Source organism: Rhipicephalus microplus, chromosome X, assembly GCF_043290135.1.
Source record: "Rhipicephalus microplus isolate Deutch F79 chromosome X, USDA_Rmic, whole genome shotgun sequence".
Taxonomy (NCBI): Eukaryota; Metazoa; Arthropoda; class Arachnida; order Ixodida; family Ixodidae; genus Rhipicephalus; species Rhipicephalus microplus.
This window is the reverse complement of record NC_134710.1, coordinates 202,769,872-202,795,691: the sequence shown is the minus strand read 5'-3', so window position 1 is coordinate 202,795,691 and position 25,820 is coordinate 202,769,872. Positions and strand designations below refer to the sequence as shown.

Here is a 25,820-nt window from a genome sequence, read left to right as displayed (position 1 = left end):
ACCTTGACCAGGGCCTCCGGTTGCTTGCGCTTGGCCTCGTGGAGGTCGAGGCACATGTGAAACAGCTTGTATGCCTTCTGCTCAGCGTTCAACGTCGGCGGATAAGCTTGCACCTTTTCCTCCAGAGCCCGCTCGTACGCCCGCGTCGCCAGATTGTGGTTCATCTGAAGACAGCACAAACAACGAAATCATTACTGTTTCCATGTGCTTCGAACGTGACCAGTGAAAAAAAGAATTAACCCAGCAATATTATGACGAACATTCCTGCTACATCTCTCTGTTTAGAACAGGGTTTAGAAAGACAGTACGAGTGTTTCATTACCCTGTGCTTGGAGAGTACACAGGAGGAAAAATATATAAAACTGTAAAACTAATTCTGGTTCTGCGTTGGTCTGTCGCAAACCCTACAGTCGCAAAAGCAATTTCGCGCTGGGCATTCCAGAAGCCGCTGCATCGGCATGTGTGCCGGGGCAGTATATATACACGTTGGGCCAGCGCAAGGCTCTGAACGAAATTAAGCCGCTCCCATTCTTTCATGTGCTACGTGACGGCATAAAAAGCGATTCTTTGTGTGTGCATAACTTCATGCCATCCACCTATCACTTTCCGCGGGGAAAAATATGTTTCTTCGCGGACTGAAAGCGTCGTTATGGGACTTGGTCTGGGCATATGAGCTAAACGTGACCATCTTACTGAAGGCACAGCAAAGTGAATTGTGAGCACATATAGAGGCTCTGCGTGCAATGTCACTCGCTTTCCACGGTACTATGTCGTCTAGCTGTGAGTTATTAGATTTCATTTAGACATTTAGACGCTAGCGTTTGCAAATGAAGTTAATTTGGTTTCAGTTTATGGCATTTACTTTCACACACACTGTTATAATAATGCTACAAGTATAAAGTCGGCAAAATGCAATTTGTGCTTGCTGGCAGAGGCGCCAGTTGCTGCAAGACGGCATGAGTTCTTTTGCCTCCTCCAAGCTTAATGCAGCAAATTATTAGAGCGGCATAAACTTTACGGAATGGATGAGAGTAGGGACGGGAACGAGGGTGGACTTCATACATTTCCAATTATTTTCTTCGTTATACTCTGCACATATATATTGCTGGAGTGTACCATGCGTAAATAACGGCAGTACATATGGAATCATGCATGTATCTAGAAACGAAGACCTCCAAGCTCCTAAATTGAAAAAAAAGCTATTTCTTTGGTAAGCATGAGTATATCGCCTGGGGCAAACCAGAGAGTGTTTATTACCTCAGGTAAAGCTGCATTAATTGCTCCATTCACAAGTACAACCACACGTCCACATAACCAATGAACTACGCTTCCAACCAGTTGTATGCCCCGCCGTGGTGGTCTTTGGCTTATTTGTCACCCGTTGGCTTATTTGTGCCCCGCTTGCATACGGCAGAGGTCCCGGCACGTTCATTGCGGCTTTGCGGGTAGCGCGTGGAACGGCCGTAAGGTACTCGGCTTCAGACCAGCAGGTCGCGGGATCAAATCCCGGCTGTGGCGTCTGCATTTCGATGGAGGCGAAAATGGTGTAGGCCCGTGTGCTCAGATTTGGGTGCACGTTAAAAACCCCAGGTGGTATAAATTTTTGAAGCCATCCACTACGGTGTCTCTCATAATCATATGGTGGTTTTGGGACGTTAAATCAATCAATCTTCCATCCAACCGGTTGTATGTGTAAAATAGCCATTCACCATCGTTATTGGTTTGAAATTAGTAGCGTTTCACCCTCATGGCTTCTGGCAATGCCATAGCACGTGTGCCTTTACCATTACGACACTATGCTTACCTTCTCGAGCATGTACTTTGTTGGAGACATAAAGCGCCCGCAGGCGTAAGAGTGGAAAGCCATGCACGGATCTACGCCGAAATGCATGATCTGGTCAAGAAACTGCAGGTTGCGAATGCATTCATCTGACATGCATTTCTCAGCCTTCATCGTTGTAGTCACGTATTCCTGAAAAAGTGAAAGAGAAAATAAAATACATTTGCACTTCAGTATCCGCCGACGCTAAATTGGGTCCCTTAAATATATTCTCTCAACTAAACTCTGCGCCACGTGGCAAATGCTATGCCGCTTGGAAAAGCGAGACGCGCAACGATCAGGACAGCTAAGTGCAAGTATCGAATAGCAAGAGCGAAATAGAATGCGAGTCTTTTCTTTGAGAGAATGAGGGAAGCAGCAAGCTCTTGTTTCAGGTTGACGCACATAAAATGGAAAATTTTGCTGCATTGCATAGTATCTCCCACAAAACATGCCTTTATAGCCGTTAAGTGCGATTTACATTTTTTTTTTGTTCTCGTGGCACTATAGCTCGTTTCCATTTTTATTTTCATTTGAATTCGGCGTAATTTTTCACTGACACATCATTGTGACAGTACAATTTTTTAAATGTCGAACGAAAATTATAAATGAAGGATTTGTTTTCAAGAAACGATGGGGCCTGTTTGAATGCATACTGATGAAGGAAAAAGCGCTTAAATATGACAGACACCATTCCGATGAATTTGGAAGATTTAGAACTTCCAAACTGCACAACATATAAGTTTAGTGACTTGTGATGTAAAAAAAGGCACAGGGCAAGAAATAACTATCACTGGAATTGTAGAACACTGAAAAACATGTCCAATCTGGCGCTTCTTTGTCAATAAATGTCGTGTAAATCTCGCAGAAAAGGCGACTGCAGCAGGTGATTGCTAGACGGTTATTCCTGTATAGTAGTGCGACCCGACTCGGAGAGCGGCAAGCGTACATGGAGGCACGCAGCGTGCGAAGCGCACAATGTGACAAGCGAAAGGTCTGTCCAATGCTCTAAATCATAAGATGTCTCGAAAAGCCCCCCAAGTTTTCGCATGCCCTTCGCTCAATAGTCAGAGTCTATACAGGCTCCAAAAAAAGGAGCAAAACGAGGCCTGATGTCAAATGATATTCGTTTTTCGAAGCTGCATAGCTGCATAACGTGATGTAAGGCGTCCACGAAGGTTCGTTTTTCACGAGCCTCCTCCTTCACGTAGACCTAATTCAATAACTTCTGCCGTTCCGTAATCGATGATGCGAATCCCTCGACGTTCGTCTTTCTGCTTTGTCGCTCGAAGTATAGCTCATCATGACAAAACCTGATATTTCTTTACTCAAAACCCCGACGAACATGGTGGCATAAGAAAGCTCGGAGCATCCGAGCGCCCTGAGGCCTCTTAGGTTGATGTAGGCGGTGTTCAAAAAGTCCCGCAATGATGCCACACCTGTGAAAGACTACTGGCTTAGGCGCTCACAGGTTCGTTAAGTAATTGGGTTTGATTTTTTTTCTTGTTTCTAAATCAAACACTTAAAAGGGTGATGACATCTTCATATGACCCCTGCGCAGCTCTAATGCTGTCGATGGCTTTCGCAGCCTGTCCAGTCAGAGGGTTTTTTTGTTTTTTTTTTCAAATAGTGTTCCATGTTTGTCAGACTCTAGTTTTCCCGAACAGCGTGCTTGAACAATGTCTTCATAAATCAAAGTCCATGGGCGTTCGTTCATTAAACCCGGTTGAAATGCAACTGCCTGGACGGGAATGGAACCAGCGCCCTGGAGATGACCAGCGTAACAACTTATCTGCTAGGCTGGCAGGGCAACTGCACGTAACGAAAAGAGAAAAATTACACCAACTCCCGCTAAAGGGAACCATGTGTAGATGCGAAACGCGGGGCGCTAACGCTTACACTGGCGGTGGCGTTGACGCTGGTGCTCATCGCGGCGCTGCGCAGGAAATAAACATGGGGAAGTGAAAATCACGCAGTGATGGACCGGTGTTTCTACTGCAACATGCACGTCACTGCTAAGAAGCAATAAGAGACAGAAGACTGCGATTAGACACACAGACCCGCAGTCTGCTTTTGGTTAACGCGCACGCTGTGAATTTTTATTGTACGACAACGTACAGAAGAAATGTCTCACCGATACTGACGCTGCCTGCATCAGCGTTGCGAGGCGAGAGAGGGGAAGGGGAAGCGCATGCGCAGAAGACTGGTCACGCCGCATACAAGATAGAACCCGGCTCTAAGATGTTTTGCATCTTACAGCTCTATCCGTTTACTCCTCTTTACTCCCTGTGTTCGTCCGATTGTATGCGCAACGTTACATACCACTTATGTACAACACTTGTGCACGGTGTAATGAGGCAGAACGCGAGAGCAAATTATTGACAAAAATGCCCCGTTTACCTCACATGCCGTTTACCCCATACCTTACAATTACGTAAAAGGCCACCCAATGTACTGTCTACAACCCCTTTCAAACACGTATACGCTAGTGAAGCTGGCACTTGCCTCGTACAGAAGATAAGCTACCGCACCACTCACCATTGCATACTGTCACCTCCCCGAACACAAGCACGCCTGACAACGAACCCTATTCCTCCCCTGTGCGTCTCCAGTACAGATCATAGAGTAACATAAAAATTAGGAGGGGTCACTCTAACCAAAAGCGGCGGCGCTATGCAGCTTCATGGCAGCCGTAAGATGGCAACACATCACTCACTGCTCTCAGGGAGCCGCGCTTCCTAGTTATCTAGTAAATTTTCTAGTGCATTATACGTCTACGTGTTCTTACGATTGTGACTGTGGCTTTCTTATCTGTCTTTATTGCCTCGCGTGCACATGGTCGGGTATATAATCTGGCAGGAATCAAATTCTCGACAATTGTACATAACGTCGCCGCGATGGCGACGTTGTTACTCTCCGTATTCATGAGCCTTAAGGGTAATAAAGAAGTACGGGCAGCAGCAGAGAGACGCGATCAAAGATTTCTGACAAAGTCCCCCGCATGTGTCCTGGTCCTCCCTTGTTTCGTCTGCCTCTCACCTTGGTTGCTGCTAGGTACGAACACCACCCCTACTTTGTAAAGTGCGTATTGCATTTGTCATCGAAGTCTTCAACTAACATGTCTCACATTGTGCTGTTCGGCTCAAAGATATTTTTGTGCTCTTCACTTCGCGTATTACTTTCGTGAATTGCTTCACACGAAAAAGAAAATAAACAACTGTTTCGAATGTTGTGCCACACGTTTGCGAGAAAATTGTTTTTTGGCTCAAGAAAGTGAGTCGCCGCTGGCACTATTTGACTTTCTTTGTGCCGGTACATGTATTCGAATTCACCGTACATGTGTGAGATTTTGCTAAAAGTGTAGATACGCTCAGTATCGTTATCCGTGGCGTTCGCAAATTGCTTAAAGCTCTAACCAGCCAATAAAAGAGAAGTTGTGTCTTGAAAAATATTTCCTGGCTAAAACTAGGGCGTAATCTTTGAGTGAACACTTTTGCCTCGTTAAAAGCTTTCATGGTACCTAAACTTGTTTTGTTTTTGCAGCGGCAACTGCTTGTGACTGTTTTTCGCGGAAAAGTGATCTAAAGTGTGTAGGAGAAAATCTGTGGAAAGGCGGGGAAGAAAACGTAGCCAACATATTTGTTCTCTTTTTTTTTTTTTGTTCTGTTCATGTCAGAGTCAAATGCTGTGGCAGCTTCTGATGTGTTGCCTTGTGCACTGTGTGTGTAGCTGTGTGCATTTATTGCAGTTTTACTGTTCATAGGGTCTTCCTATAATGTCGCCTATATGTTTATTTCCAGTGTTTAGTTTATACTCATCATATGACAGCTGTATTTCCGCGTCTTGCCGTGAAATTAAACCTATCTCTTCCTGCCCGTGGTCATCAAATACTAACAAAGTGGGCCTTTGCTTACCAAGAATATCACTTGAAAATAAAAGTTTTTGCTCCTCGAACAATTCTCGTATTTTATTTAACGTGTGTGCACAGACACACAGTGACATCATGTGCTTGCTTCTCTGGTGGTGCAGCTTACACGAAGCTAATCGATGCATGCCAACGACGCGTTGAAAAAACTTCAGTAATGCCTCAGAGACGAGCACGCACATAGAAGTGGTCTTGGAGGCTGTGTAATATTCCTAATTACTAGAAAAATAGCCTTCGAGACATCCTTTTCTGCAGTCTCTGATCTCTGAAGCTGCGAAGGTTCCCAACAAACTTTCGAAGCGCTGCGAACCCAAATCAGCCACAGGGGCCTATGGGAGTGTCCTCCTTTAACTTACTATGTATTACTCTAAGTACAGCGTTCACTTTGTAAGAGTTAATCGATACCGTCTCAGGATGGGCAATCTGGATTTGGTACTCTCCATTGGTGAAGCAGATACCTAACAAAACTGGTCCGCACAACGTCTTAATGTAGCCCAGACTAGAGTGCCCGAGCGTGAATGCGCATTTGGCCATGCTGTGCACATATCAAACGCTGTGTTTTACGCTGTACAATAGACTGGCTGCGTCTGCTGCCAGCCATCGCGGCGTGCAACGATGTGTCCTATCTCCGTAGTGTTTATGCTCCCAAAAGGGCGCAGAGGTGCGCAAGCCCGTCTTGTTCGAAAGCTATGCGGTAAAGTTTTTTTTTTCTGTACGCTGCAGCCAGATTTGGCAACGCGGTATAAGTGCGGACGTTGTTCCTTTTTTTAACAATTAGGTGTTTCATGTTGGAGTCCACCATGGCTCCGCTGACGTATTTCCGTCATGGAAGTGACGTTGGAAATGTGTACTAAGACAGTGCAAAGGAAAAAAGTAGAATGAACGAATTTGTCACGCAGCATGCAACCATGCAGCAACCCTTCAATTCCCAGCGCGCAGTGCTAACCGCTACGCCACAAAGCGTACGTTGTCTCGAATGCTAATGACAAGCCTTTTATTTGGGAGTCCTCAAAGCTTCGACACTTCGGTGCGTTTGGGTTATCAGTGGCGAGATGGCGCGACAGGCTCACGTTGTACGTGCTCTACAAGTTGTCGCGTCTTCGAAGCGCCCCATCCACGGATCTTGGTCTCTTCTGCTCGTGCGCTTAAAGTCGTGATTCGGACGGGGTCGAAGGTCACTTGCCTCACTGTCATGGTTACGTTCACGAAATGAGAGCGCTGCTGACACACGACGCAGAATTAACAGTTGTTCGTGCTTGTCCTGTGTGGAGTCGCTCGCTGGATTCCGTGTCAACCGGTTGTGCCCTCGCGATCTCCGGCGTCAGCGTAGCTCTGGCCGACTGGGCTCACCCTACGTCATCTCCTGACGCCGACGACCTTCGACGACAGTGTAGCTCTGACCGACTGGACTTGCTCTACGCCATCTACCGACGCCGACAAGAGCTCTCGCAAGTGTTGCCCCGTCCTCGGACTCCTGTGACCGTGTTTCCAGCTTTCCTATCTCTCCTATCCCTTCGATTTGTCGTCGCTCTCTTTGGCTCACCACCTCACGCCTCTTCCTCTTTTCTAAACCTTTACTCCTACCCTTTTGAGCCCTTTTCACCCCCATCCCTTGTGAGCTACTGTTGAGGCGTCGCTCGCTGAAGCAGACAGTTACGGGGCTCACTTTTCTCTTCCTTTCTCTCTTGAAGAACCACTTAGTAGTCATGTGTATATATACTTTTGCGCTCATTTGGTGTCTTTTTCTTACTGGTTGAACATCGCGCTTTAAGTGTCGAGCTCTTACAGTTGTTAGCCCGCGCTCGTGCTGTGTATTCTCATTCCGTGCTCTGCTCGAGGTGGGCACTGCAAGTTTCGAACTGCTTGCCGTTCCAAACGTGACTGAACTTTGTTGCTGTTGCTGAAACAATACACAAAACGCTCAAATACCTCTGTAACGACCCGCTTCACTTTCTTGTTCTACCAATCTCCCAAGCAACAATTTCTCCTCAGCAAGAGGTCGGCGAGAGGTCTGTAACTGACTGTGTGCTAGTCGGCCCAACCTCAATCAACCAACGTAGGGCCGGTCCTGGCGATTGACATTGACCTCACGCCGGCCGACGTCGGAACAGTACGTAGGCCCGGCCGCGTTGGTCGACGAGCCCGAGTGCGTTCCGCCCGCGTGTTGACCATGGTCTGACCATACATAAGCATCGATTTACCGTCGGCTGCAGGTCGGTTTCCAACGTTCCTTGCTCTGTTTTTTTTTTTGTAGTTTGTGCACATGACATTGGCTTAGTGCCCATGTAAGACGAAATTAAACGTTTCTAAAGTATGCACTTGTTAGCATGTAAGTATGTAACACGCAGTAAAAGAAAGACGAACGTGAGCTTCTTCACTTAATAGGTTTATTCCACAGTTTAGTAAGTGCACTCAGTTTTTCACGCAACATTGTTCACATGGAACGATTTGCAGCTGGCCTTGTGCAACTGAACTATACAGTCGGTGGAGTGGTAATCCTGCTAGATCAGTTCCCTCTTTCGGTCAATTTTTGTGCTCCTAGCCGTCAATACGTATTCGGTGTGCGATGTTTTACCACCGCGATGTGATGCTTGTATCGTTCTGTTAATTGCTGGGAAGATATTAAACAACAAACAGAACGATTAATACTTGGGGAAAGGCAGATTATTTAAATGACTAGTTGCATAGTCACACGCGTTTATAAGCTTCATTCGCAAAATTCAGCAAAACATTTCGTGGGTATATACAAAATAAAAAAACTGTGCACTTACAGAAAATATCCCAGCTCGTTGAGATTCTGAAACCTGCTTGAAGCCCCAGAGCCCATATTTTCCTCGTAATATGTCACTGGAAAACAAACAGTACAACAAATGAATTAAGGACAACACATCTTACCTTCAAGGAGGGCCAGGCAGATATTTTTCAGTTGGTGTTTACAGCCTATTTGCGACCTAATGTAACGTGGACAAATTGCGTAAACTTTAGCAACCAGCATGCATCTCACCAGACTTCCTTTCAGTACGGCGAGACCAGTGCATCATGCTATCCACACTTTTTGCAGTCCTTGTTGCAGTGCTCCCAAAATGAAAAAAAAATGCAATATTTGTCATGCCTTTCAATATAAACAAATGAACAAAAAGAGACATGAAAGGCGTATATTTACCAGTAAACAATCAAAGATGGCTCATACAAGAGCCGTTCACCTGAACCATTCTTATCTGTCAGCTAGGACAGACTACCGAATCAACACATCAGTTGCGCAGATCAAAGTGATTTTTGTCAAGAGAGAAAACTGGCAATGCATGAGGAAATAAAATGGGCCCTTACGAGTACGGATGAAATCCTCGGTGGCGGGATGGGGCTGCCTCTAGGAACGTAGCAAAGAATATACTGCTCAATGCATGCGTGTCACTTCGAATGGCAGTACTTGAGCAAGTCCTCGGAACAAAATAGCGCTGTCTCCTTCCTAACAAACAAAAAAAAGAAGTAGGGGAAAAGCGAAAGACCCGACGCACGCACCGCGCCATTCGGTCCCAGCAAGTCTGTAGCTAGCGCATTCCTTTCCTCCTTTCATGTGTTGTCAATAGACAGATTTAGTCCCGCGTCCGCAGTAGCCAGACGCAGCCTGCTGGCTATTTGCAATGGTAGTGGTAGTGGTTAGAAGAAGGCGTCTAATTTCTGCAGCCCAGGGAGCGCAGCGTCTTTTGGAATGGCCGGCCGCGTCCTCATGGCTTCTTTGGACGCGCGACTAAATCAGTATATTTTTTCTGGGAGACGTGATACGTGGTGTACTCCAAGGTCGAAACGACGGGACCCCAACTCTTTTTTTTTTTCGAAGGAATGCACGTGGCGGGGCGGTAGAACCATTAAAACTAAAAACCACACGTAAAAGTTTTTTTAAACCTTTTTTTTCTTTCCGTGTTTTCTGCTATCTGTGAAGCAGCACGCGATTTGCGTGTTGACCTTGGCATGGCTGTGCTTTTCTGCGCTTCTAACCGGTCTGTTCTGAGAAGACTACAGTTATTATGTGTTCATTCTGGCAATCTTGAAGGAACTTTTCTGGTTTACATTGTTGCCCCGCTGTGGTGGTCTTGTGGCCAAGGTATTCGGCTGCTGACCCGCAGGTCGCGGGATCAAATCCCGGCTTTGGTGGTTGCATTTTTGATGGAGGCGGAAATATTGTAAGCCCGTGTGCTCAGATTTCGGTGCACGTTAAAGAACCCAGGTGGTCGAAATTTCCCGAGCCCTCCACTACGGCGTCTCTCATAATCGAATGGTGATTTTGTGACGTTAAACCCCGAATATCAATCTGGTTCATATTGTTTGTGTGTCTGTACTAAAATCGTACATAAGGCAACTCCTGTCGTGGACAGCTTTTTGGGGGGATTTCAAGTTCGGGTCCACGGCCTTGGACCATCGAAAGCGCGCTCGACTCAACGAATACTCTTCTCGCTTCCGAAGTGGGCTATAAAGTGGGGACACGTCCACTAGTGCCAATGGTTGTTTTTATGTGTGTACATATGTGTGGTGCAAGGAAGAGAGCCCAGACGACTCCCAAGAACATCAGTAACCAGTCGCTAGCGAACCATTTGAGCTGCGTGGACGTTCCTTTTTATTCATGTTATTATTTAGTTCATTTTGTTTAAATCACCGGCTTTGTCTCACCCTTTTATAGATATTTCACAACTTGGGCCATCGAGTCGTAAGGACACTACAACGCCTATCGCAGAGTTTTTTTTCTCCCCTCATAGCGCATACAGCATCGTCATTTTTATATAATTCAGTCAGCGAAATATCCATCACTCGTATGCCCTACACTAATAACTAACAACACCTCGCGTAGCTGTAATTGTAGACTTCGGAGAGTTCGCGGTGTAGTGCGGCCCGGGCAGCACTGAAAAGTCTTCATGAGTGATGTTGTATAAGTATCGACATGCTTTTTTAAGGTGATACAGAATTGTTTTTCATGGTCGTAATTTCTATCAGAAATGACATAAACACATTGATGGTAGTCAAACTTACTCCAAGTTAATCAGGACGACTTGGGAGGCTAGTTGGATCAATATTTTCCAGGAAAAAATCGCGCCAAAGGAAAGACGCCATGCACAAAGAAGTAACACCTAGACAGGTCGAGCGCAAACTACCAGCTGTATTTTTTGTTACTGTACATCGTCAATTAAATAGGAAAACCGAACATATCTCCGCCGACGTGCCAAGTACATCACATGCTAACGCACCTTATTGATGAAAAAGCACATTTCTGCACCGTAGAGCGATATCCAGGCCTCACTTACACAGCTATCACTTTTCATGTTAAAGTAGAACGCTTCCAACACCTCACGAGCACACGTGTTTCTGCTATGACATAGTATCTTAGTCTGCTCAAATAGTGATTCACATTCACAGGCTGCGCAGTGGGCAGGCAAATTACCGTTTTCGTTATTTTTGATTGACAGCTGATGTTCCCGTAAATGGTCATTTACGCAGCGGTCTGTGTGGCCCACATAAGAATCGCCGCAGGAAAGCGGAATCTCGTACACCACTCCCACATCGCATTATATCATCGGGTTGGCATGCTTCTTGCTACACAAGCTATTGCAATCTTCGCCCCTCTAAATTCGCGAGCACAACCTCGAAAACATCTTGGGTGCAGAAAATACCATGCGAACTCCGTAGATGTTGGCAATCTTCTTCAGGGTGTGTGTTGCCCTGTCACACTATAGCTTCTCACGCCCACTGGGCGCGTCTTTCAGCCGCGGCTTTCGCGAGCGTCCTTTTAGCTTCTTCAGGAAAGTTTCAGCCACCGCTGCCAGCACAGATTGTGGGAACCCAGCTGCCTTTAGTCGTCCAGTCTGAGCACAGAAAATGGCTAGCTTCTCATGTGTGCATGATTTCAACAGCACATGCAGACTCCAAACACATTGACGCAATCGCCCTGTTTACTACCTTAGAATTTGAAGATGAGTACGGTAAAAGGATGAGTCACGGTAGCGGCCGCGTCAGCAGCACGGGTAAGTGAGCTCTGCACATATCTGCCTATAACTTATGCAATTTTGGTTCTAGGAAGGTCAGAGTGGTGTCTAATTGTTCGTGAAGATACAAGGAGTTCAACCGCTACAAATACTGCTATTAAAAACAAAATTTCAAATTTTAGGAGCGGAAAACAGTGTGAATCTGTGAAAACAACAGTCAGACCACGTGTTTTTTACGATGGCTTGTAGCTTCGTTAATATTATACCGGGAAACTTCTTACTTATAAAGTTGAAAGTCCTTAGGGTAGACCTGACGCTACTGAAGTTTGATCAGGCTAGGTTTATTAGTTCCAGAGTTATTCTGCAATCAAATTAAGCCTAATCACTAAACAGATTAAATTGGTAATATCACCTCGCAAACGCATTTAAATTTTGTCCGCTTAATATAATAATAAACCGCACCCCATAGGCTACCAAGAGGCCCAATTCCGTACACTCTAGGCCCTTAATTAAGGTGGTAATCAGCAAAAAGCTCATTTCATTAAAACAAATCTTCAAAAAGAGCTACAAACGCCACCGAAAAATAGCTAATATCTTCTTTTAGAACCCAACAGTCCGGTTTTTTTTCATGTAAAAATAATTTTGATAGCTTAAGGTAACCGGAAGATACAGAGTTAGAAAGAATATAACGAAAACCACTAATAAACGTGTGGCGCCCGCGTCTTCCCTCGCTCAGAGGAGGAGGGTGGCTCACTGCTTGGAAGAAAGGTACGCCCGTCAGATCAAAGTCTTGAACCACGTGTTTTTTGTTTTTTTTTTCCTTAAGATCGCTTTTAACTTTGCTAATAACCTACCGGGAAATTTTTAACTCATACAGTGCAAAGCCCTAATTGTAGACCTGTCGCCGCTCAGGTTTCATCAGGACAGGAGTAATAGTACCGGAACGATTTCGTGACCAAAATTAATCCTACTCACTAAAAAAGATTAATTTGGTAACATCAACTCACAAACGAATTTAAATTTTGTCCGCTTAATATATCAATAAACAGCACCCCATAGGCTAATCGGAGGCCCATCTCCGTACTCTCTAGACCCTTAATTAAGGGGGTAATCAGCAAAAATCTCATTTCATTAAAACATTTTTATAAAAACAACCACAAACTTGACTGATACACCGCTGAAACCTACATTTAGAACATAAAAATCCAGGTGCGGCGATGGCATAGTAGTTAGAGCATCCGCCTCGCATGCAAGAGGTCCGTGTTTCAAATCCCGGTGCCGCGCAGTTCCCAACCGGAAAAAAAAATCCGCGTGTTGATGGAACTGCATTAAGAGGCCTGAGGTGCGGCCTCACCGGTAACCACCGCCGGGAACACACTCCCTCACCAGAGAAGGATAGCCACCCTGGTGCAGTATCTGGCCACTACCTCCCACATGCATACGTCAAATAACTCACGTCCCTCAGTTCCCAGCAGCTGCGAAGCAACTGACCATGGCGGCGGTCAGATCTGCAACGCAGCAGAGGGTGCTAAGAATCTCTGGACTACAGGCTGCCTTTGGAACCTGAACTTGGCAACGTTTAACGCTAGAACCTTATCTAGTGAGGGAAGTCTAACTGTGCTATTCGAGGAGCTAGAGGGTGTTAAATGGGATATAATAGGGCTCAGTGAAGTTAGGAGGACGGATGAGGCCTATACTGTGCTACAGAATGGGCACGTCTTTTGCTATCGGGGCTTGGCAGACAGAAGAGAACTGAGAGTGGGGTTCCTAATTCACAGAAACATAGCTGGCAACATAGAGGAACACTATAGCATTAATGAAAGTGTGGTAGGTGTTGTATTTAAACTGAATAAAAGATACAAGATGAAGGTAGTACAGGCTTACGCGCCTACATCCAGCCATGATGACGCTTCAGTTGAAAGCTTCTATGAAGCTTCTATGAAGACGTGGAATCGGCAATGAGTAAGGTAAAAACACAGTATACTATAGTGATGGGCGACTTTAATGCAAAGGTAGGGAAGAAGCAGGCTGGAGACCAGGCAGTAGGAGAATATGGCATCGGCACTAGAAACGCCAGAGGAGAGCTACTAGTAGAATTCGCAGAACGCAATAATTTGCGGATTTTGAATACTTTCTACCGATAACGAGAAAACCGCAAGTGGACATGGAGGAGCCCTAATGGCGAAAATAAGAACGAAATAGACTTTATAATGACTGCATACCCAGGAATCGTGCAGGATGTGGAAGTGGTTGGCAAGGTACGATGCAGTGATCATAGAATGGTACGGTCTCGAATTCGCCTAGACTTGAAGAAGGAACAACAGAAACTGATACGCAAGAAGCCAATCAATGAGCTATCACTGAGAGGGAAAGTACAGGAATTCAGAGTGTCGCTGCAGAACAGGTACTCGGCTCTTAGTGAGGAAACCAACCTTAGCATAGATACAATGAATGATAATCTAACGAGTATCATTACGGAGTGTGCAGTGGAAGTTGGAGGCAGGGTAGTTAGACAGGACACTGGCAAGCTTTCCCAGGAAACGAAGAACCTAATTAAGAAGCGTCAAATCATGAAAGTGTCAAGTACAACAGACAAAATAGAACTGGCAGAGCTTTCGAAGTTGATTAATACACGTAAAGTATGCGATGTAAGAAGGTATAACATGGAGAGAATTGAACACGCTCTGAAAAACGGAGGAAGCATCAAAGCAGTGAAGAGGAAACTTGAGATAGGCAAAAGTCGGATGTATGCACTAAGGGACAAAGAAGGCAAAATAAGTACCAATATGGATAGGATAGTTAAAATAGCGGAGGAGTTTTACAGAGATCTGTACAGTAGCCGAGACAACCACGACCTTAATACTATAAGAACTAGCAGTAACCCAAATGACACCCTACCAGTAATGATAGAAGAAGTCAGAAAAGCTTTGGAGAGCATGCAAAGAGGCAAAGCTGGTGGTGAGGATCAGGTAACATCAGATCTGCTGAAAGATGGAGGACAGATTGTGTTAGAAAAACTAGCCACTCTGTTTACGAGGTGTCTCCTGACGGGAAGGGTACCAGAGTCTTGGAAGAACGCTAACATCATCTTAATACATAAGAAAGGAGATGACAAGGACTTGAAGAATTACAGGCCGATCAGCTTGCTCTCTGTAGTATACAAGCTATTTACAAAGGTAATTGCTAACAGAGTAAAGAAAACATTATAATTCAATCAACCAAAGGAACAAGCAGGATTTCGAACAGGCTACTCAACAATTGACCACATTCATACTATCAATCAGGTAATAGAGAAATACTCGGAGTATAACCAACCACTATACATAGCCTTCATAGATTACGAGAAGGCGTTTGATTCAGTAGAAATATCAGCCGTCATGCAGACACTGCGGAATCAGGGCGTAGATGAAGTATATATAAACATTCTGGAAGAAATCTACAGGGGATCAACTGCTACCATAGTGCTACATAAATAAAGCAACAGAATACCAATCACGAAGGGTGTAAGACAGGGGGACACAATCTCCCCAATGCTATTTACCGCGTGCTTACAGAAGGTTTTCAGAAGCCTAGAATGGCAACAGTTAGGGATAAGAGTCAATGGAGAATACTTTAGTAACCTGCGCTTCGCCGATGACATTGCATTGCTGAGTAACTCAGGGGACGAATTGCAACTAATGATTACGGAGTTATACAAGGAGAGCAGAAAGGTGGGTCTTAAAATTAATCTGCAGAAAACGAAAGTAATGTACAACAACCTCAGAAAGGAGCAGCGCTTCGAGATAGGTAATAGTGCATTTGAAGTTGTAACAGACTATGTCTACTTAGGGCAGGTAATAACCGCAGAGCCTAACCACGAGATTGAAGTAACTAGAAGAATAAGAATGGGGTGGAGTACATTCGGCAACCACTCTCAAATTATGACAGGTAGATTGCCACTATCCCTCAAGAGGAAGGTATATAACAGCTGTATCTTGCCGGTACTTAGCTACGGAGCAGAAACCTGGAGACTTACAAAGAGGGTTCCGCTTAAATTGAGGACGACGCAGCGAGCAATGGAAAGAAAAATGGTAGGTGTAACCTTAACAGACAAGAAGAGAGCAGAGTGGATTAGGGGACAAACGGGGGTTAAGGATATCATAGTTGAAATAAAGAAGAGGAAATGGACAAGGGCCGGGCATGTAGCGCGTAGACAGGATAGTCGCTGGTCATTAGGGGAACTAACTGGATTCCCAGAGAAGAGAAGCGGGTTAGGGGGAGACAGAAGGTTAGGTGGGCAGACGAGATTAAGAAGTTTGCGGGTATAAATTGGCAGCAGCAAGCACAGGACCAGGTTAATTGGCGGAACATGGGAGAGGCCTTTGTCCTGCAGTGGACGTAGTCAGGCTGATGATGATGATGATGACGGTAAAAGTTTCTTTCTAGCGCGCGGACAGAATACGCATAACAATTATGCTGACCCTTGAATATGAGCTTAAGATCTAAAAACTGAAGCGTTCTTTGCTGCGGTAGCTCGAAGACAAAACGTAGACCTCTCCCATACTTGTTAAACGTCTTTAAAACGTTGTCCACATTATCGTTTGTGCTGATTTGCTTGTCCAGAACAACCAGAAAATCGTCTACGTGCCTGAAAAACTTCGACGCTCCATCGCTTTTAAACGCCTCAAACAGATCGCGGTTAATGTAAGCTAAAGAAGTTACATAAAACATACTACAGGTGGTGGACGTTACTTGCACGAAAAGTCAATGACGTTAAGTTATAACCTTCAAATTAATTCCACCTCGGTATACATACTGCAACTGATGAACTATATGTAGGCTTTAATTTTGCTGTGTCACCCATGGCCTTAAATCTTAGGGTAGCGAGAATCTAATAATTACATCACCAAAGATTTGAGGCAGAAATTCACCGTTTTCAGCCACTTTTCTTGATAAAGAAATCTGCTTTTGTATCGAAGAAAAACAAAACAACAAAAGCGTTGTTGAAAGCATATATATATATATATATATATATATATATATATATATATATATATATATATATATATATATATATATTGTAGTGAAGAGGAATGCCCCCTACTGCCGTGACCTCGACACGTTGGCGCGAGGCACTAGCTAAGACTGCCTGGTTGCTGCTGCGACGCTGCCCGTATACCCGGCGAGCTCTTTCTGCTTCTGTACCGACGCTGATACCGCTTTTGACCTTGCATTTAGATTTTATTTTGGTGGAGAGTGCTGCGGTCTTCCCCTGTCCTGGAAGTGCGTAGCCGAAAGCTGCTGTCCGTCATATCTGACGACGCTGTCTTCACACCCCCACCGGCTTCGCCCCGCAGGAGCTGTCCCGGTGCCCAGCTCTTATGAGAACCCAACATCATCAGCGGCACCGATGAGAAAGACGTTGAGGATTGGCTGGAATCTTATGAACGAGCCAGAGCTACTAACAAATGGGACGATACCGCAAAGCTTGGTAGTGTGATGTTTTATTTAGAGGATGTTGCCAAGCTGTGGTACAGAAACCTTGAGGCGGATATTCCCACTTGGACGACCTTCGAAACCTGAATCGCAGATGTTTTTGGACGGCCTAGTGTGCGCAAACTTCGCGCAGAACAACGCCTACGGGCCGGTCCCAACAAATTGGTGAGACATTCACCAGCTACATCAAAGACATACTCAACCTCTGCCAGCGTGTCGACCCGACGATAGCGGAAACTGACAAGGTACGACATATCATGATAGACATTTCCGACGACGCCTTTTGAAATTCTGCTCTCGAAGAACCCTGTCACTGTCTCTGAGGTCATTGAGTTGTGCCAGAGTTTCGACGAACGGTGACGACAGCATCTTCTCACGTGATGCTCAACGTCCCGAATGACACCTTCTCAAGCTTGACCAACACATCTGACTTTCAGTCGTTGCTATCGCAGATCAAGGAGTTTGTTCGTGCTGAGGGGTGTGTTGACTACTGTCGTCTTAACAAAATAACTCAAAAGGACGTTCACCCCTTACCGAGAATCGACGATGCCCTTGACTGCCTCCAAGGTGCGGAGTTCTTCTCTTCTATTGACTCACGGAGTGGCTACTGGCAAGTCTCTCTGGCACCTGAAGATCAGTCAAAGACGGCCTTTTTCACACCTGATGGCCTTTATGGATTCTGTGTCATGCCTTTTGGTCTTTGCAACATGCCCGCAACATTCGAGCAGATGATGGACAATCTTTTGAGTGGCCTGAAGTGGAAAACATGCCTGTGCTACTTGTATGACGTGATTATATTTTCGCCAGATTTTCCAACACATCTCCGCAGGCTAGATAAAGTACTGCAGTGCGTAACTGACGCTAGCCTTCAGCTCAACTTGAAGAAATGGCACTTCGGCGCAAGTCAGCTCACCATCCCCGGCCATGTTGTATTGAAAGAGGGCATTCTTCCTGACACCATCAAGCTTCAAGCAGTAGCAGAGTTCCCTAAACCTGGGTCTCTGAAGGATCTGCGCAGCTTCCTTGGCCTCTGCTCGTATTTCCGCCGTGTTATTCGGAATTTTGCGATGATCACCACCCCCTTGACTGAACTTTTACGGAATGACTCGAAAAGTTACGCTTAGTCATTCGCCTGTGACGATGCTTTCAAAAAGTTGCGCCAACTGTTAACCTCACCGCCAATCTTGCGTCACTTCGACTCGACTGCTCCGACATAGGTACAAACCGATGCCAGCGGTGTTGGACTCGGTGCCATGCTCGCCCAGCGCAAATCAGGATTCCAGGAGTACGTAGTTGCATACGCATACCGTACCTCCACCAAAGCGGAGAAGAACTATTCTGTGACAGAGAAGGAGTGTCTGGCAATTATATGGGCTCTAGGTAAATTTAGATCGTACTTGTATGGTCACCCCTTCGATGTAGTCACCGATCACCATGCGCTTTGTTGGTTATCCACGTTGAAGGACCCCTCCGGCCGTTTAGCTCGCTGGGCTTTGCAGTTGCAAGAGTTCAACATGCGTGTTGTCTACAGGTCTGGCCGACGTCACACTGATGCCGACGCTCTATCACACTCACCTGCATCCTCCGAAAGCTCTGCATGTCTATCTACCGTGGACGAAATGGTTGCGTTCCCAGAAAACTGTGACATGGCGTCTGAGCAACGTAAGGATGACTGGATCAGCTCTCTTCTGCGATTCCTTTCAGACCCGTCGACTTCTCCATCTTCTCGAACGTTGCGCCGTCAAGCGGCTCACTTTGAGGTCCGAGATGGCCTCCTTTATCGCAGGAATTGCAAGTCTGACAGCCGAAAATGGTTACTCGTCATACCTCGCCATCTTGGTGCTGCAATATGTTCAGCTTTCCACGCTGACCCTCAGTGCGCACATGCGGGCATCTTCAAAACATACGCTCGGCTTTCCTACCAGTTTTATTGGCGAGGCATGTACGCCTTTTTGCGCAAGTACATTCAGTCATGTCCGCAGTACCAACGACGGAAAGCATTGCCTCATCATACCTCTGGTACGATCCAGCCACTTCCTTGCCCATCTAGGCCTTTTGACCGCATTGGAATCGATCTTTACGGGCCTCTTCCATTCATGGCTTCCGGAAGCCGTTGGATCGTTGTCGCTGTCGACTACTTGATGTGATACGCAGAAACAGCCACTTTGCCTGCTGCCACAGCACGCGACGTATCTTCTTTTGTCCTGCGGAACTTCATTCTCCGTCATGGCGCACCGCATGAACTTCTCGGCAGAGGACATGTATTCCTCTCTGAAGTCGTCAACGCACTCCTTGCCGAATGCCGTATCATTCACCGGACTACCACCGCCTACCATCCGCAGACTAATGGATTGACGGAAAGATTCAACCGTACCCTTAGGGACATGATATCTAAAATGTTGCCTCAGGCAACTCCGATTGGGACCTCATTCTGCCTTTTGTGACGTATGCATATAACACTGTTCGACAGGCGACTACGGTCTCTTCGCCATTTTTGCTGTTATATGGCCGAGACCCTTCCACCACACTTAATACGATTCTACCCTGCCACCCAGATTCCTCCGAGTCAACGCCTATCTCTGAAGCTGCCCGCCATGTTGAGGAATGCCGTAAGCTCGCCCAGTCGTTTACAACCATCGACCAACGGAGACAAAAATCTCGACGTGACGATAACCAACCGTACCCTAACTTTGTTCCGGACACTCTTGTGTGGCTTTGGTTTCCCGCTGTGCCTAGAGGCCTTTCCTCGAAGCTTGTTTCAAAATACCAGGGACCCTACCGCGTTGTCTCGCAGACTTCATCTGTTCACAACATCGTCAAACCCGTTACGCCATCCACAGACCAGCGCTTTCGGGGTCGTGAAACCGTTCACGTACAGTGGTTGAAACCTTATTACAATCCGCTCGTACTCTGTTCACCGTGAGTCGCCTGGATGGCTCTTTTTCCGAAGGGAGACGAAGTGTAGTGAAGAGGAATGCCCACTACTGCAGCGTCATCGACACGTTGGTGCGAGGCACGAGCTAAGACTGCCTGGTTGCTGCTGCGACGCTGCCCGTACATCCGGCTAGCTCTTGCTGCTTCTGTACTGACGCTGATACCGCTTTCGACCTTGCATTTGCATTATAATATATATATATATATATATATATATATATATATATATATATATATATATATATATATATATATATATTGTTGCTCTCTTGGAAAATGATGGTGCCACCACGAAAGTTCTTCTCAAAGTTGATACGCTAACCTGGCAAAATCATGTACGAATTAACTTACTAATCTTTTTTGTTAGTCAATAATGTAATTGGATTTTCGCACAAGTATTCTCTGACAATTAAACCAATCAAGCTTAAGGCCGCAGATATATTGTCTGTCATTGTCTCCCAGGTATTTTTTGAATGCTAAAAAAACACACTGGTGTTATTGATACGTATACATGTGAATATTAGCCGAATGACAGAACAATATATTTTAGCCACCCTAAATAAATCCACGTTATCTTACTATGCCCATTCGGCAACCAAGGCCGGCCCAATATGTTGCCGACTGCTCACCCCGACGAGTGTTCGGCATGCTCGGCGTTCACTCGGCCACCGACGGTGGCCCAAACTGTGCAGCCAACGTGCGTTTGGCTCGCTCGCCATTCACTCGTACACCGACGCTGATCCGAGTCACGCCACCGGCCAAGTGCCAACATCGCCAGCAGCACACCTCGGGCCGACCCTTTTCGAATGTCTGGGCGCCAGTGTAGTCGGCTGCCGACTACGTGCAAACCATCCGCCAATCGTCGGCAGTCAGCCAAGGTTGCTTGGGATATTATAAATGGGAGGTTCAACACGTTTTTTCTAATTATATTTTGTTATTCATGCATTCAAATGTGCACTGAGGCAGTACACAGTGAGATGAAACTCTTTAAGAAGTCAGAGAAGAGCTGCGAAAAAATTGCTTTTGAAAATTGAGGGAACATGGGCGGGGAAAAAACGGGTTGCTAACGTTATACATGGTGTCTTTAGAAATAGGTCCAAAAATTCTCAGAGTTTACAAAATTGTGATATTTGTCACTGTATTCGTAATTATATATTTCGGAGCCGCAGTCACATTGACCCATAAGTCGGCCAACCCACTCATGACTTGGCTCTCTCAGGCTAACTCAGGTTGAGCCATAAGTCTGAGTCTCAGTGAGTCTTTCATTATTATTCTGGTAATTTTCAGTCCGAGTGAGCCCTAAGCACAAAATATATTTCGTGAGTGAGTCTGACTGCCTACCTAGGGTTCTGCCTACACGAGTTCAGCAATAATATTAGCCTTTTGCCAACACACGTTCATATTCGCGCCTTCTCACGTCTACTTGCACATATACTTCATTGCAGCACTTGTGTTTTTACGCCATCTCAACATTTATTGATCAAAAACGTTGCTTTTGATCATCCTCCCGAAACTTCTTAACAGGAAGTTCTTCCTGATAGGTAAATATTTTAACGAAAAAATATTTTGTGGGAGTCATCTCTTTCAGTAAAAATGACTGTATTGCAACCACTCACTCCTATCTGAAGGTATAGTAACAAACTACGCGTAGTATAGTGCCAATTACTCGTGATATTTGTGTTAAAAGACATTGATACGGTGGTCGTAAAAGATAAGCCAACGAACTCATGAGTCGACTCAGTAAGTCTCCCTCAGACTGGAATACGAGCTGTGAGTTTGAGTCTGTGTGAGTGTATACGAGTGAGTGATATCTCAATGAATAATCACCCAAATGAGTCCGGTTCAGGAGGAATTCAGAGGCTAAGTCGCACTAAGTCCGAAGCAGGAATATTTTGGTGAGTCAGTGCCCGAGTGAGTCCTAAGCGCAAAATGTATTTCTTGTGTGAGTTTAAGTAAGCTCTACACTTTTCGCCGACAGATGCCTCCAGATGACGAGACATAAATAGTGACGTTGATTTTTGAATTTTATATATTTAGTGTTTAACATTTGATATATACGAGACGGATGATTGAGTTAATGCGAGAATCGGAAGTCTTTCCTGGAACGAGCATATTGCGAACATAAGATTCTCAAAAACAGTGGCATGAGAAATTTTTTCGGAGTGGTGAAATTCGACCAAAGTCAGCGGTCAAACCGAAGATTAGGCACTGAAGAGTGCTACTGCCATACCCAAGCACAGAGTTCGGCAACCTTTCCAGGCTTTGGGCCAGCTTTCAACTTCCAGGCTTTGAAGAGACTGGTCAGGATCGCACGGCAAATGAGGATAGAAAAGGGAGGGTGGCTGGGTAGGCAAAAAAAATGATGGGCGAATTGACAATAATTTTGTACAAAACTAGAACAAAAATCATGTTCATTTGCAGCACGCACGTCACAAGGCTGCAATTTAGAAACATAAGATACAAACAAAAAAAGCTTTTCTCAATGCTACTTCTAATGCTGAACATTCTTAGGCAACTTGGAAATATCTACCCACCACACTGTATCTCGTGGAGGTAAGAGTTGGTCGATTATTGGGGAAGTGTTCATTGGATACTTAAACAGAAGATGACGTCGTGGCCGGGGAGCCACAGAATAGTGCTGCACATGCCGCAGGTTGTCGACCCCCGCCCTTGCAGAATAACAGAATGATGACACTGTCATCGACAGGTACTGCAAGGGCATCAGTTTTGCATTCGCTTACGAGCACCATGCGTGCTATAAGGCAAGCGGAGCCTGCATACGCACAAAGCGAACTATACCGATGGTTGATATAATGACGTTTCTTCTTCGACGTGTCCGCAGAGTATATGGCACTACCATTTTCAGTGTTTCGGTTTTGGCTTCGCCGACGAACCTGATTCATACCATTTTGTCATATAAACTGCCACTGGCGCCTATTGTGAACTCTTGTAGCGGCAATAGACTGTTCGAATTAACGCCTTTACTTCTCCCATTTTGCCCCATCAACCGTTTCCTCCGATAGAAGAGCTAGTTCATTTATTTATATATACTGTCAACTGTCGCAGTTAATGTTTCGAGCGACCTTAAAGGCACACCGACAAAAAAAAAAGTAATGCCCAAGATAGTGAACCAATGGTGTATTTACCTTATTTTGAGGAATTTTAGGCAGATTTGTTGAAACTGCCGGTATACCTTGAAAACGTATACACGCGGTGAAAGAAATTGTCAAGAATGTGGCAAATAAAAGATAACATAAAGTGCAAATGCATGAACAGCAGTCAATAAAAACGAAATTAGAGAAACAGTGACAGTATTTGGGATGCGAAGTATGAGCAAAAAAACTATAATTAATTCATTGATTGATGTGTGGAATTTAACGTCCCAAAACCACCACATGATTATATATGCCGTAGTGGAGACATTATACGCCATAATGGTAGACTCCTGAAATTTTGACCACCTGTGGTTCTTTAACGTGCACCTGAATCTGAGCACATGGGCCTGCATCATTTTCGTCTCCATTGAAAATGCAGCTGTCGCAGCCGGGATTCGATCCCGCGACCTGCGGGTCAGCAGCCGAGTACCTTAGCCACTGAACAACCACAGCGGGGCAAAGCAATAATGAAGATTTTACAAATACCACAGAAAATAAATCGAAAGCTAATGTCTTCATGACAACACAAAACAGTGCTTGTGTCATTTCGAGTTCCAGGTGTCTGTGTGAGGGTGAAAACATACCATACTCGCAACTGGATGAGGCCTGCCACTACTGCAGTTCAATTCCAGGAGCTACTAAGCAGGCTTTTAGTGTAATGGCATGACCTTCCCTCAGCAACAGGGTTCGAATCCCAGCCGCGGTGGCCGCATTTTCGATGGGGTCAAAAATTGCTTAAGGTCCGTGTACTTAGATTTAAGCGCACATTAAGGATTTTCGCGTGGTCGAAAGTTCCGGGGCTCTCCATTAATGGCGTATCTCATAATAATATCGTGACATTGCGCAGTTAAATCTCGAAAACTGATAATTACACGAGTAATACATAAATGTGCTCAAAATCAGAGTTGCTTTGATTGAAGCAAATGTTGCACCCTCATTTTCTTTTATCTAATCTTCCGCGATGAGAAAATTCGAGCCGTAAAAATGCCTGAGTCGCAGTCCATACTTAACCCTAAAAATATACAAAACCAGTTTGTCAGATATCCGCCTTCTAATGCCGGTGGGTGCATAGTGCCTTGGATGCAGAGCGCTTTCGATTATCATGTTCACTGCCAATGACGGTGTAAAGCCACATCCAAAAATAAGTATAGTCAGCAAAATGAGGTCCCAAGTTCTTGAGTCTCAGCCACGTATGTGTAAGTCATGCTCCAAATTCACTTTTGGTAGCTGGAAAGCCAAATAAATTGTCGTGTTTCGTTGCCGCATATTCGAAAGCCATCGGCTAAGACGCCACCAGATATTAATAATTTTGACGATTTGATTCGAATGAAAAGAGCAAAGCACTCCTGAACACTATCACACAATTCGAATCACAGGTTCATGTGCGATATTCTTGCTTTAATTTTGGCAATCGTTTCCCGTGGATATCAAAGCTGTCACCATTCAAGTTCTTCATTCGCGATCCTAATTTCAACCTTACAACCAAGACCAGCAGACAATCATTTTTTTTTTTCTAAGGCCACTTTTTGTCAAGATTATCAGGAAGAAAACTGGCTGAGCTTCTGCGTTTGAGATCAGCAGCAAATAGCCTTTCATGGTTTCCGCCGGACATTTGTTCGTTGTTCTATATCTTCGTCCCAAAATCTACAACTGCTTTCACGTACTTATAGCCGTAGGCGTGTCCACGAGGGAGGCAGAGCAGGTGCCCCCTCCCCCCAAATCACCTAATAAGGGGCGCAATGTCAGCCTCACACATTCGCTAATTAGGGAGAGAGAACACTGTGACCCTGGGGAAGGGGTGCAATGTCAGCCCATACCGAGGTTGGGACCTTATATAAGAAGGGGGGCGGAGCTATGAACCTTCGCCCCCCCCCCCACCCCACTGAAGGGGAAACGTACGCACTCCTATTCGTGTAGCTTCTCATTGTAGATCCCGCTGCTCCCATCTAAGCTAAAGCTGCCAATGTGAACCTTTCGAAAAATTTGTTGAAATGAAAGTGACCGCATCAGATTTACGATGGCGATGGACACGCTTCAGACGATTTTAACTACCACGATAGATAGGCCGTTGGCAAAGGCCTGCGCAAGGTTTCCCTTCAAAGAAGGGGGGCTGAAGGTTCATCGCAGTGCACCCTCTCCTCATTAAGAGAATGTCTGTGACAGATTTTGCGCCCCCCCCCCCCCTTCTCAGGTGACTATGACGGCTTGCAACCTTTTCTAAGAATGTGAGACACTTTCTGTAAATATAATATTGCCTCAGGTCTCACAATATTAACACAAGGTGTCTCAGAACCCTAAATGGTTACAAGCCGTCATGGTGTTTCTCTTGTGCTCTCTGCCCCCAAGTATAGTCTTCTAAGCTGTGTCCTCGTGTGTGCTGCGAAAACAGACGAGGCTACCGTATCAGGCAAAAGCCCGACGTTAAATGCTCCAAATGGGTAGTCTACTTTATGCCACTCTCCTGTGGACAAATGTATATCGGCCAAGCCAAACGTTGTGTGCGTGACCAATCGAGGGAACATGCTACAAAAACAAATAAG

At 45.4% G+C, this 25,820-nt stretch overlaps 1 protein-coding gene across 1 annotated transcript in view; it reads right to left on the bottom strand.

Annotated features, from left to right (window-relative positions):
- LOC142777073 (neprilysin-1-like) overlaps window positions 1–1,950 on the bottom strand; it is a 179,580-nt gene extending 177,630 nt beyond the window's left edge. The window contains exons 1-2 of the mRNA XM_075881372.1: window positions 1,805–1,950; window positions 1–164 (exon numbers count right to left, since the gene is read on the bottom strand). The exon at window positions 1–164 is cut by the window's left edge and continues 160 nt beyond it. Coding sequence (XP_075737487.1) covers window positions 1–164; window positions 1,805–1,936 — 296 coding nt within the window. The 5' untranslated portion in view covers window positions 1,937–1,950. The remainder of the gene's footprint in view (window positions 165–1,804) is intronic.
- Between the last annotated feature and the right edge of the window lie 23,870 nt (window positions 1,951–25,820).